Genomic DNA, 14353 nt, shown 5'->3' on the forward strand with positions numbered 1-14353 from the left:
AAGATGAATCAATTCAACATATCTTTTTCCGTTTTCCTTTTGCAAAAGTTGCGTCACTTGGCGTTTAATATTGTCCATCCTACTAATGTCACAAATTTATTTGGGAATCGGTTAGCGGGGGTGGCAAAAAAGATAAAGCACAAATTAGAGATTGTGTATGTGCTTTACTTTGGGCAATTCAGAATACTCGCAATGATTTTATATTTAACAATGCAAAAAATTTCATCTTCCATGTAGGTTATACCGCTGGCTACATATTGGATTCGTATGTGATCCTACCTATAACCAATGGGGAAATGCAAGAATTTGGATACTTGGTGCAAACGGCTTGAGAGGGTCGCACGTGGTTTATGCAGCTAGTTTACTTGGCGTTTTGATCTTAGGTTAACATGTTAGTGCAATGCTGCTCCATGTTATCTCTTTTCTTTTTAGATGGTTGATTCTTGTATCAACCCTATGCGATCCATGATGGAGCTTTGATCTCCATTTCAAAAAAAATCTATATTTCAGTTCCCACTTAACAGACATGTAAAAGGAACATCGTTGACCGACCAAGAGACAAACATGGGAAAAACGGAAGATTGTGCAAGACCCTTCATAATATTATCCAGATGACATGAATCGTATTCTGATGGTAACTACACGTCGAAAGCAGCAACGGTCGGGCCTGCCATTAACCAGTGCTTCTTGGAATAAAGGAAGCGTTGCGTTACCTCCCATCCCCATGTTGGCATATTGCAACTCTCAGGTCCAAGGCAGGATGGTCCCATGAATCGGCATCTCAATCCCTACGCAGTATGCACCGTTGCGCATTACGTTGCAGCTTCTAGAACATTGTGTCTGTTTTTTCTCTGTGCCCGCGCGCGCCGCTAAGACGCGAGAGCTTGTTCACCGGCGGCATGGGCAACACAGGGCCGCCGAGGACGACGTCGTGGTGCAGCCACTGCGGCGCGGGCCTCGTGGCGCCGCCCGGCGGGTCGAGCTCCAGCGTCCGGTGCGCTCTCTGCCACCGCGTGACGCGCATCGAGCGGCACCGCAGCGTGGGTAACGCGGTGGTGCTGGCGCCCCCGCGGACGCTGGTCCCCGTCAGGCGCGAGCTTCCCGCCGGCTACCCCGTGGCCCGCGGCAAGAAGCGCGCTGTCCTCGTCGGCGTCAGCTACACGGGCACCGACTACGAGCTCAGGGGCACGGTCAACGACGTGGACTCCATGAAGAGCCTTCTCTGCGGCAAGTTCGGCTTCCCGAGCGACTGCATCCTCGTGCTCACCGGTAAATCCAAGAATCCATTCTATAACTGCGATCGAGAGGTGCGAACAAGTGATTCTGATGATCGAGTACGCGTTTGTGCTTGCGCCAGAAAAGAAGAGCGATGACCCGTACATGGTGCCGACGAAGGAGAACCTGCTCCTCGCCATGCGGTGGCTGGTGGAGGACTGCGACGCCGGCGACTCGCTCGTGTTCCACTTCTCCGGCCACGGCGTGCAGAAGCTGGACACCAACGGCGACGAGGTTGACGGCTACAACGAGGCGCTCTGCCCGCTGGACTTCGAGGAGAAAGGCAAGATTCTGGACGATGAGATCAACGAAACCATCGTCCGCCCGCTCCGCCCCGGCGTCAAGCTCCACGCCATCATCGACACCTGCCACAGCGGCACCATCCTCGACCTCCGCTACCTCTGCCGCCTCTCTAGGTACAGATGCAACATCTCTAGCTAGTCAGTACAGACTACATAGACGAGAAATCTGACGAATCTTTGCTGTGTTCAAATTCTCTCCAAGAACCGGGTACTGGCAGTGGGAGAACCACAACCGTCAGCCCCAGAAGCCGAAAGGCACGAGCGGCGGCCTCGCCATCTCCATCAGCGGCTGCAAAGACGACCAGAAGTCTGCAGATTCCAGTGTACGTACACATGAATATTGTACCTCGATCTGCTTCCCCCTCTGCGATTGATGTATCATTATCGTGATGTCCAGGGGTTCCCCGAGTCCGCTGAGATCGGCGCCATGACGGACAGCTTCATCAAGGCGGTGCAATCGGAGCCAGGGACGACGTACGGGCGGCTGCTGAGCGCGATGAGAGGGACGATCCGCGACGGCCAGGGAATGGGCCGCCGCCTCCTCCCGGGCCGCGTCGGCTCCTTCGTCCGCAAGATGGTCACTTCCAGCAGCGTGCAGGAGCCTCAGCTCTGCTCCTCCGAGGTGTTCGACATCTACCGCAAGCCCTTTCTCCTCTGAGCATCCGAGTGGCATCGCATCGAGCATCACCAGCAGTTTACGCGCCTGCTGCTTGTGTATCGCGATTGACCTTGATCGGCTATGCTCTTCAGAGTGATTTGATTAGCTTGTGTTACTACTAATGTTGCTGTCGTCCCGCCTGTAGCTTGTGTATCCCGATTGACCTTGATCGGCTATGCTCTTCACAGTGATTTGATTAGCTTGTGTTACTACTAATGTTGCTGTCGTCCTGCACTCAGACAGAACGATCGCTCGAGATCATGACTGGACATGGCAAGCGCCTATGTATGCCCTGTTCATGGAAAACATAATGGACTGCAGTGGAATTATAAGTGCCTTGCTGTCTTGGTAATTTACAAGTACATCAAAAGTTCAAAACCAAACCACATCTACCTAGAAAGAAAATTACAATTGCTACTACCAGACTCAGTGAACCCAACAAAATACTTCGTTGGCATATTCTTGCGGACTGCAGCAGGTCAACATGATTCTCTATTACGCCTCTGTCCGCCTTGGTCCTGTCAAATGTGCCTACTTGGGTTTATCTGTAAGGCTGACAAGGGATTTCACGATGCCAGGGCTGATCTTGTCCGCGAGGGCGCCTTTCTCGGAGATCAAGAATGACTTCTCCTTCACAAAGCTTTGCAGCTTCTTGGTGTCATAATCTAGGCGTTCTTGATCTGCACCATTGTGAAATGAGATAAGAATCACAAATCATCATTACTTAGGAGCTGGCTAGAGACACACAGGGCAGCATGCATCGCTTTGCATTTGCACAAAATACAGCAAATCCTAGACTTGTGCAATAGTCACAACAATTTGATGCCAACAGATAGCATTGGGTATTAATAAGTAAATGAGTATTGAATTAAGCTTGATAACCCTGAGCTTCTGTAACAATCAACCTAACAGTTTGCATGCGAACAAATGCATTTACACCAAAAATATGGATTCAAACCACTACTTCACATAAGTTACGGAAATCATGTGGTAAATAAGACTAGATCAACAGAATGGAACAAACTTGAAACAAGGAAGTCTTCTTGTGGATTTTAAGGATGGCAGAAGCATTGCATGGATCAAGCCTACTTCACTAGTGAACAAAATGTACTGAATCAAGATAAGAGAAGGTGGTGGTACCTTTGTCCAGAATAGTGTGTGTTACATGAAATGGAACGCGGGCAAAAATATCTGATCCTGGAAACATTAGCCAGGTATGTTCTTTGGGGTCGTGGTTTCCACATGTCGGGCATATCTCCTTTACCAGCTGCTTGCCTGAGGTTCCCTCCATCTCTTTCATTATGACATCAAAGGGAGATGGAACACTAGTTTTGGTTGTCCTGGCTCTTTTGCGCAAGGCTGTCAGCGCCTCCCTGTTAGCATTCCTCATCTTATCATTCTCCACTAACTGATCAGCACAGAAGAACAAATCATAAATATCGGTGTATGAGATGAAGCTAGAGTAAGGAAGCTGGAATACATACCTGATGCCTAGCCAGAAGAAGTTGCTCTGCATCAGTTTCAATGTCAACCAGAGCCTCTTGAAGCTGCTTCATATTGGGGTCCATGACAAAACTGCAAAATAAAGTCAATTCATGTTCACAATTTAAGTAAATTACTAAGAATACAAACATCTTCCATCCTATTCATTAAAAAAAATTTAAAGTTACATGCAAAATTTTAAGGGCTCCAAAATTCCAATCATTAGCAAGTTGTGTCACAGAACCAACAAAATGCTGAACGCACATAAACAAGTTGAGAAAAGCATAAGATTTTGTCCCTGATAAAACAGTCTATTTAAAATATTTGATAATAGCTCCTATTAGATGAATCCTTATTGTTGCGAAATTGAGCTATACAGCTATATTACTTTCAGAACAGATTCCAAATCCAAAGGGACTCTTTCGTGAATGAGAACAAATTTATCATGAGAATTAAGAAATAAGCACATATAGACGAGTGACTTCATAGAGTACTTTTGCTATTCAATAGTTATACAAGAAGAGGCAGCCAAGCCATTAGCTGCTAGTCAGATTGCGCTAGCAGCCTAGCACAACTTATTAAAAGGAGAATAAGATGTTTACTCACTATATTAAAGGGACAACAAGCAAGAGTTGAGGGCTTCAAGTAACAGGGCATCGTTACCAAGGAGTTGTTGAAACACGTTGTGTCAACCACACATTGTAACTGTACCCAAACAGCTCAGTTCTACTGAATATATTGTTCTTTCTATTTTACAAAAAATCTACTTCAAACCTAAACATGAATCATTTATCAGAGTTCCCTCAACCAAAAATCCAGATCAATCAAGTCATTGGCAGCATAAAGTATCTTTCTGATGTCACTTGGTAGATGTCGAAATTCTTAGTCCATTTAGGTTCATATGTTTTTTCGAAAGTTACTCAACACAAAGCATGAGGGTCTTTAAAACACATCTATTTACCATCCCAATAGCGTCTAAGTAATGCTGATGCATTTAATCAGGGTCATATGCTACAGATACAAGTGCAGTGAGCATTGTTTCTTTGTAGAGGAAGTGTGCCATACTGCTACAAGTAATAGTTTGTTTGTTCTGCAATACAGTGGGCAATATAAACTGCAGCACTGACCCCATAAATCCCTCCATTCCTTTTATGTTGTTCATAATTGAATACATAAACCTCTTTATGGTCCACACGTTACTGAACTTTAAACCTCTTGGACAACTGAAGCACAGCAACCCTAGCAATTAGTAACTATTTCTACATTCTACCTTTTGCAATCAGATTTCAGAGAAAAACAGGAAGACAAAACAGCACAGTTGCACTTGTGCGCAACTTTGCGGATAAGCCCCGTAATGCCCACCGCCCATTTCTCCTACCTGCTGGAAGCCGTGCAAGGGCCAACAGAGCTAAGCTAAGCTTTAGTAGATGGCTGAAGTGGCAGCAGCAAAGACCCCCAGACCACACAGGACTGCTGAGCTGGGGTGAGCAAGCAGCAGCCTGTGAGCGGGGTAGGCAGGGTAGGCAACTATTCTGGACGGCTAGGATTAATTCTAGAGGGTGGTTTTGTATCATCAATCTTAATCTCAAAGCTCAGAGAGTAACATGAGAAATTTTATAGGAAGGTCTACTTTAGTTCAAGAAAGCGTCATACATGTGAAGTACTTTCTCTTCAGTAAATCATGTACACATTAAATAATGCAGTAACTTTGCGAGATTAAATCAGGCAATGTGGTTAACCACAGCAGCGGAGCTAACTAATCTAAGTAAAATTACCGACTGGAACCACTTAAGAACACTTTGATTCAATTTCAAAGAAGTTATGTAGGATTTTAGACCTTAACTCTTGAAGCTAGTTGATCGGTAGGATTCACATCAAAGAGTATATTGTCGTAACTTAATGCATCAAAAAAGTTTATTGCCAAAATTTGTTCGCTCCGGCTTCAGTTGCCTAGTTCATAGGACATTTTGATTAGCCTGTGTTAATAATATTTGCTATCATCTAGCCCTGCCATTTACTTGGTTCAGAGAAGCAATGTATTAAGACAGATGCACATGCCATGTGTCAGGCGTGGTTACAAGATGGGAGTGGTTTCATCATCAACCTACAGAAAAAAAGAATTGATGAATCTAATAAAGTTGGAAAACCTAATGAGAGTACCACAACACAGAAGAAACCCGTGATTCCAATGACTCTCAGTCTTGTTTCCATTACGGTAAAACGCTATTTGTTTGAGTTCTATTTTTAGACTGATCATGGTCAGAGCCTTTGTGCTGATTGTTGAGTGTTCAAAGACTCTGAAGGTGATTAAAAACTTTTATCCTGTGGCGATGATTAACAAATGTTCATGCAGTAGTTTAAAAAGATTAGCTTTAACTTTTGCCCAATAAAATGCATGAAATCCATTAAAAATGCGAAACCTGTTTGAAAACTCTTCAATACCCCAATAAAACTTGCGAAAACCTTTTCCAATACTCTTGGCTTGAGTCAGCGGCAGGCAGAAAAAGCAGAGGCAGTCAGGCAGAGCCAGGATTGAAGCAAGCCCCAGGTCAAAAACTAAGCGTTTACAGCTACCCCAAAAAAACCTCATGACAAAGCATAGAAATTTGATTCGATTGCACAGATGAGTGTATATCAAACATGACCGAATAAGCTAAAATTAAACGTAATTCGAGGATCTTTTTTTTATTGGTTGGGTATTGTTGGCACTGATGAACAAAATAGTTTCGTCTACAAAATACAAATGATGACAAAATCATCAAATCAAGGGTTCAGCTCAAGTCTTAATAATGATACTGTTGTAACTTGTAACTGGTAAAGTAGAAGTCACAAACGGCAGCGCAATTACCTTCGTCGGCCCTTGGCGAGCAGCGGAGGGAGGTACCTCAAGCAGCAGTCCGGCGAAGGGGGGCAGGGGAGGGCAGTGGCGGCGTACCGGGAGGAGATGGGCGGCAGTTTCTTCCGGTGGGGGCGGGGGCGGGGCGTCGGGAGGGTCCCTCGGCTGGGGACGGAGGTGCCTCGGACGGGGCGGGAGGAGGGGAGCTGCGGGACGCCGGGGGGCGGGGCAGACTGGCGACAGCGAGGAGGATCCTGCGTCCAGGACGAGGAGGCGTGGCGGCGCGTGCTAGCAGGCCGTAAGATTGAAGGAAAAAGATACGGAGAGGCGCCGCACGGCTCGCTCCGCGTGCGGCGGTGCCTCAGGATTCGGGAAACGGCATCGTGGGCTCCACAATCTCTCAACTTTATCTCTTATCAACTCAAAAATATCCATATCCCTATCTCCTCACGGGTGCCTCATGTCCACTCATTTCCCTCTCTCTCTCCGAAATCGGCGTGCGGAGAACCGGAGGAGGCGTGCTGCAGGGGGCTCTGCCAGGCAGCTGCCGATGCGCGCGAGACGGCTCGGCCGCCGCCGACGGGCGCCAGGGGGTGGCACGTTGCAGCGAAGTCTCCGCCGCCGCGGATGAGCGCGAGGAGGCGTGCGGCGTGCCGCGCGGACGGCTTCGCCGCCGCCGCGGACTAGTGCGAGGAGGAGGCGCGTCGCGGGGACGGCTCCGCCACCCCGACGAGCGCGAGGATGTGGCGCGTCGACGCAAAAGGTCCGCCGCCCCCGCCCCCGCCACCGCCGAGCGCGAGGAGGAGCCGCAGGACACGGAAGAAGAGCACGCCGGCGAGGCCGCCGCGGAGCACGCATCAAGGGAGTCCGCTGCGTGACGCCGACAAGGAATAGGGAGGCTGTTGCTGCCCCCGTGAGCGCGAGAAGGGGACACGACGAGCATGCAATGGCGAACAGAACATGGACGACGACCCCATAGCAGAGCACACGTCAAGGAATTCCGTCGCCGCCGAGCACATAGAGACATGCTCGCTGGGAAGATGTGTTCACCGTCTAGCACGGGGAGGTCGCCGCCGAGGTGCCGATTTAGCTGTGACAAGTCTGGCGGCTCACGCGATGTTGCCAGATATTATTCCTCTTCCACTCGTTCTGCTGATTTTTTTGGTGGGATTCCGGTGGACTTTTTTTTGCATATGAACTGTATTTCTGTGAGTATCCCCTACTTGGTTTTGGTTAAGAAATTTGGAGGAAAGGGATTTATTGCAAATTTCAATAGAGAATTCCTTGGCATCGGCATTAGAATTTGGCAGCTACGCATTGAGAATCTGGAAGCCACAAACTTGGAATTTGGCAGCCACGCAATTGTTGAATAAGGTGCTAGTTATTGCTAAATAATCTGATAGTTAGTGCTAATTAATCTGTTAGTTGTTACTAAATAATCTGGTACTTGTAGAGTGCTTGACATTTGTTCCAAAATAAGCAATAGTTACTATCAAAAGCCATTGGAATCTGGCAGCTACACACTAGGAATTTGGCAGCCACGCAGTTGTTAAATAAGGTGGTAGTGTATTGCTAATTAATCTGATAGTTAGTGCTAAATAATTTGGTAGCTGTTTCAAAAATAATCTGGTAGTACTTTGTAGAGTGCTTGATATTTGTTTAAAAATAATAATTAGCTACCGTCAAAATAACCGGATAGTTATTACTAAATAATCTGATAATTGCAAAGGACTTGAAAAACAGTAGCTACTGCCAAATAATCTGCTAATTGTTGTCAAAGTATAAACGGTATTTGTCTCAATTCAAAAGTGTTTATTTGTGCAACAGTTACGGGAGTTGCTAGTACTAAAGTTTCGAATTCAAAGGAATCAATGCGGTCGTGAGCTAGTTTGCATGCAGAGAGAGGGAGAGGAGAAGCTGCATGCTATCCGTACAAACGATAGAATTGCATGCACTCGGGGGACCGGATCGCTTATTTTACTTCCTCATTTAGTGAGCCGTCGCACGGATGCTACCCTGGTGCTGCGCCGCCGGGTAGCTCTGTCCAAGATTGAAATCAGGTTGGACTTCGGAATTCGGATGCTCAACCAGGCCCTGTGCGCGTCTTTTCCGTGGAAGAGTTAGCAGAATTGCAACCAATTAACGGAAAATCTATTTCTTGCTGGGGCACCGTGCTGTTTACCGGAGTGTTCACCTCTCCGCACCGTCCGATCTTCGATCTATGGCTCGTGGCGATTCGACGCTAGTGTCCAAAAACTGCCCGAAGTCGGTGGCTCCTGATTCCGCGACGGACTGTTCGAAGTCGAACCATCGTCCTCCTTCTCGCCCGCCCCTCTTAGCTCTCCTCCCCATCTCACTGGCGATTTCCAAAATTCCCCACTAGATTGGCTTCGTCGGCGACGAGCGGGGCGTCGGGCCGGTGTGGGCGGTCCTCCTGACGAGTGGGAGTGTTGGTGGAGCATCTTCGCCGTCGCTGACTTGCGGATCGACGCATCCGAGGCGGGTGGGATTTGACGCATTCGAGGTTGGGGCTCGTCGGACTTTGAGGCGTCGGCAGGGCGGTTCGTCGGCGACGTGCTGCTTCCAGTACTTCCACTTGGTGAGTCCCTTGATCTCGATGCTATCTCCGCTCTCGATCTCGATGCTTCTAGTACGTCCGCTAGCTGCATTTATGATTTAGACGCGCGGAGCTCGTTCTTCCCGTTCGATATGAGACTCAATCGTCGATTCGGGCTTCATTTTACTTGCGGAGAATCAGTGGAGGAGATCCTTGTTAGATTTGTGTTCTACTTTGGACCAATTTCGTGCGTGTTGTCCCCCAGAACTGAAATTGTGTGTGTGGTTAGTTTGAGCTCTGTTCGATCTTGTCGACTATCTAGCTGTAGTAGATCTGTTGGAGCTCGTTGATACACGATGGTGCATTACGGTGGTTTTAGGTGTATTTTTTTTAGAATGAACTGTGTATATCTTAGTAGCAATTTTCTGGCATGTATTTTTTACCTAAAACTTACATGTGTTGATCGCACCAGCACCATGCTCCATGTAACTTACATGGATTATTTACATGTTTTTTACTGGAGTTCTCCTTGTTGATTATTCTACATGTAACCGTATTATAATACATGTATTCATCAATATTTGCGTTGTATAAAATAGACCAAAGCCAGTTCTAGGTAATGTACTGCCATATGATTATTCTACATGTAACTTACATGGACTCACCAAGTGGACGTATTGTATTACATGTATTTACTGGGGTTCTGTTTCTGTTTGTTCCTTAATCTCCTTTGATTAGTACGGTCAGGGGATAGTTTTACATGCTGTAGATCTGTCAGGGGTAGATTGGCAGTGGTGGTTCTGATCTGCTCCATTATAATGGAACATGTTTTGGTAGAAAAGTGGCACAGAGCATGTAATTTAACATAAAAGCATGTAATTAAATGACCTGAAAAATACATGTAAAACTATCACTCTTAGTATCTTGATCAACAGCATGATGAAATCCCCTCTAGATTGTTTGTAGGATGTACTTTTACTCATTTAATTACATGCTCTGTTCACAATCAAACTATGTAGGATGTACTTTTTCTGTATTATACACACATATCACACATATGCCACATTTATGTGTGTATAACTGCACACATATGATGTTTATTTCTATTTTATCTCTTTAAACATTTTCTAGTCTGGAATTTGGGCTATAAAATACATCCATGTATGTGCTTTAGAAACATGTTCTGTAGCATGTATGTTTTTATGTTTATTCGAGTAAATGAATCTGTGTTTAAGGTTGTAATATATACATACTGTTTATGCAGGCATTTTGTTGGACGGATCACCTGTTGTCTTGTCTTAATAATCCAAAATGATTCCTGTTATCCCTCTGGTAAGTATGATTTTTTTTCTTTGTTCACTGTTTTGGTTTCAGTCTTACACATATTCATTTACTTATGCATTCTCTTATATATTTCTGTAGACAAATTCCTGGACTCCAAAGAGTGGGAAGAAGAAAAATAGTATTTCCAGATATAGGAAGATGAAACAAAGGCTGCAGTTTCGAGGTGCCAAAGTTGAGCCGCCGGTTTAGAGTGTGCCTCCTCTTTTGGGTGTTGAACCAATTTCTATTGTGCCACCAGAAGAAGAGGAAGGTCCATCAGACAATCCCTGCGAAGAAAATGTTGTTGACAAGAAGGAGAAGGCATCTTTTGTATCTTTTTTGACGATATACGAGAGAGAGTTGGGGTAGCACCGATTGAAGAGAAGCTGGTCCAACATCGTCTCAGATGGTTTGGACATATCCAACGGAGGCATCCGGAAGCGCCAGTGCATAGCGGACGGATAAAGCGTGCTGAGAATGTTAAGAGGGGTCGTGGTAGACCAAACTTGACATGGGAGGAGTCCGTTAAGAGAGACCTAAAGGTTTGGAATATCGACAAAGATTTAGCCATGGACAGGGGTGCGTGGAAGTTAGCTATCCACGTTCCGGAACCATGACTTGGCTTCGAAATCTTATGGGTTTCAACTCTAGCCTACCCCAACTTGTTTGGGACTGAAAGGCTTGGTTGTTGTTGTTGTTGTTGTGTTAGTATTTTATATGCATGTACTTCAACTCCCCTTCGTACAAGTGTGAAGTATGAATTTGTGTTGTTCTTTTTTCTGCAGAACAATTTATTCAACCGCGCTTCACCAATGAAGGTTGTAAGGGTACTTAAAAAAATGAGAGATGATCAGCGTGCTTTGATCAACAGATCAAAATTCTCAGGAATTTTAGGCATGCAGTGTTCGAAATTAAACCCAGAGCTTTGCAGATTCCTTATGGAGTGCTTTGATCCTGTTTCTTGTCATCTTGACTTTGGAGATAGGGGAAGAATACCAGTAGATGTTGATTCTGTTGTCAGAGTTATGGCAGTTCCAATGGGAGTACATCATGTCCCGTACTACTCTGACATTGATGCAACCAGTGCTATTTTTGAGATGCTTGGCATACATGATGGAAAGCAGCCAACCGTAGCATCCATTGAGAAGCAGTTGGGTGAAGATTATCCTGCAGATGATGCTTACCCGAGGAAGTTCATCATGTACCTCATCTCTTCTATGTTTGCTCCTACCACGGGGATTCATGTCAGTCCAAAATGTTATCCTCCGCTACTTAACATAGTTGCCATCCCAAGATATAATTGGGCTAGATTCATCATAGACATTTTGATCCAGACTGCAAATACGAAGGGAAAGAAGAACTGGTTCAAAGCTTGCATGCCTTACCTCATGGTCAGTTATCTATTGTTTCTTACAGCTCTATGTATTTTCTGCACACATTTTGTTTTCTGATTTAGTTCATGAGGCAGCGGCTAATGTATTTTTTAACTGTTTTTTCTATTTTGTATTTGTAGGTTCTATATGTCGATGCTTTGGAAACAGATGGAATAGATGTGTCAGATGTTGAACCTCGTATTTCTGTATGGACAAATATGATGATTAAGGCTGCTGTTGATCAAGATACTAAGAGTGATGGTTCATTTGGGAATTTACCGGTAACTTACTGATTCAACATCTATTTTTCTGAACTTTTTTTTGTCCTTGACTTGCTCTTGCTACCTTTTCATTCTAATTTTTCTGAAACATGCATCTTTTTCAGCTAAAGGCTTGCTTCAGGAACAAGCCGTTTCTTTTCTCGGGAGATCAGAATGTGTTGGATATCTTCATCCGACGACATGCACCAGGCAATCCAGATGAAGAGGTAATTTTTCTTTTTCTACAGCTGCTTGTGTATATTTTTACAATTCTAGAGCATTGATAAATTGCCCCTTCTGTCATTGTATTAGTACCAACCTAGTCTTACATGTACTTTTTCATTTTTTCCATGTAACAGCAAATGAGAAATTACAGATCAGCAATCACTAACATGTGCAACAGTTTTGAGGCTGGACTTTCTGAGTTCATTAGATCTGTAGGAAACAATCAAGGCAAGGAAAGTACAAGGAAAAATGTTGCACATGAAATAGGGCAGCCAAAAAGCAAGCCAAAACGGAGGAGATCAGCACATATTCCACAACCTGTTGATGAGAGAGTAGTCCATGAGAAAGATGAAGAAGAGATTAGTGCAGTGAACAAACCAGATAAGAAAGATGCACCAGTTCTTGTATCTGAGACAAAATCAAAGAAAAGAAAGCTTGCACACAAAGGAATGGGTGGAGCCAGAGATAATAAGAAGTCCATCAAGGACACAAGCATGCCCAACAATGAAGTGAAGTTTGATGAGGATGGCGCTAATGAAGATATTGTAGACAAGTCATTAGAGGAAGAGGATGAACAAGATGTGACAATGGATTCACATGTCAGGGATTTGGGGCACCGTGCTGAATCTACCACAGTAAACACAGAAGCAGATCCTGAACCTATAGTACTACCTCCTTCATACATAGATGGTGTTGCAGTTACACAGAGTGATGCATGATGGCGCGTGAAGCACACGTCCATTGGGAACCCCAAGAGGAAGGTGTGATGCGTACAGCAGCAAGTTTTCCCTCAGTAAGAAACCAAGGTTATCGAACCAGTAGGAGTCAAGGGCCACGTGAAGGTTGTTGGTGACGGAGTGTAGTGCGGTGCAACACCAGGGATTCCGGCGCCAACGTGGAACCTTCACAACACAATCAAAATACTTTGCCCCAACGTAACAGTGAGGTTGTCAATCTCACCGGCTTACTGTAAACAAAGGATTAAACGTATGGTGTGGAAAATGATGTCTATTTGCGAAGAACAATAGAGAACCGAGTTTGCAGTAGATTGTATTTCAGATGTAAAAGAATGGACCGGGGTCCACAGTTCACGAGTGGTGTCTCTCCAATAAGAAATAGCATGTTGGGTGAACAAATTACAGTGGGGCAATTGAAAAATAGAGAGGGCATAACAATGCACATACATATCACGATGACTACTATGAGATTTAATCAGGGCATTACGACAAAGTACATAGACCGCTATCCAGCATGCATCTATGCCTAAAAATTCCACCTTCGGGTTAGCATCCGCACCCCTTCCAGTATTAAGTTGCAAACAACAGACAATTACATTAAGTATGGTGCGTAATGTAATCAACACAAATATCCTTAGACAAAGCATTGATGTTTTATCCCTAGTGGCAACAACACATCCACAACCTTAGAACTTTTCGTCCATTGTCCCAGATTCAATAGAGGCATGAATCCACTATCGAGCATAAATACTCCCTCTTGGAGTTACAAGTATCAACTTGGCCAGAGCCTCTGCTAGCAACGGAGAGAATGCAAGAACATAAACAACACATATATGATAGATTGATAATCAACTTGACATAGTATTCCATATTCATCGGATCCCAACAAACACAACATGTAGCATTACAAATAGATGATCTTGATCATGATAGGCAGCTCACAAGATCTAACATGATAGCACATGAGGAGAAGACAACCATCTAGCTACTGTTATGGACCCATAGTCCAAGGATGAACTACTCACACATCAGTCCGGAGGCGATCATGGTGATGAAGAGTCTTCCGGGAGATGATTCCCCTCTCCGGAAGGGTGCCGGAGGCGATCTCCTGAATCCCCCGAGATGGGATTGGCGGCGGCGGCGTCTTTGGAACTTTTTCCGTATCGTGGCTCTCGGTAATAGGGTTTTCGTGACGGAGAGTATAAGTAGGCGGAAGGGCAGAGTCGGAGGGCTGACGAGGGGCCCACACCATAGGGCGGCGCGGGCCCCATGCTGGCCGCGCCGCCTTGTGGTGTCGGCGCCCCGTGGCCCCACTTCGTATGCTC

General features: G+C 45.4%; 2 protein-coding genes across 2 annotated transcripts; one reads left to right on the forward strand and one right to left on the reverse strand.

Moving 5' to 3' along the window:
* The first annotated feature begins 721 nt into the window (after positions 1-721).
* On the forward strand, positions 722-2597 carry LOC124702621 (metacaspase-1-like). The gene is made up of 4 exons (XM_047234785.1): positions 722-1269; positions 1358-1691; positions 1780-1900; positions 1975-2597. Exons 1-4 carry the CDS (start codon positions 900-902, stop codon positions 2233-2235), a joined length of 1086 nt encoding a protein of 361 aa, XP_047090741.1. The 5' UTR covers positions 722-899; the 3' UTR covers positions 2236-2597.
* LOC124702620 lies at positions 2535-3806 on the reverse strand. The gene is made up of 3 exons (XM_047234784.1): positions 3720-3806; positions 3376-3643; positions 2535-2915 (listed from the first exon to the last, which is right to left on the reverse strand). The coding sequence occupies exons 1-3, from the start codon at positions 3801-3803 to the stop codon at positions 2767-2769; spliced, it is 501 nt and encodes a 166-aa protein (XP_047090740.1). The 5' UTR covers positions 3804-3806; the 3' UTR covers positions 2535-2766.
* Positions 3807-14353: the final 10547 nt, after the last annotated feature.

This window comes from Lolium rigidum, chromosome 3 (genome assembly GCF_022539505.1).
Source record: "Lolium rigidum isolate FL_2022 chromosome 3, APGP_CSIRO_Lrig_0.1, whole genome shotgun sequence".
Lineage (NCBI taxonomy): Eukaryota > Viridiplantae > Streptophyta > Magnoliopsida > Poales > Poaceae > Lolium > Lolium rigidum.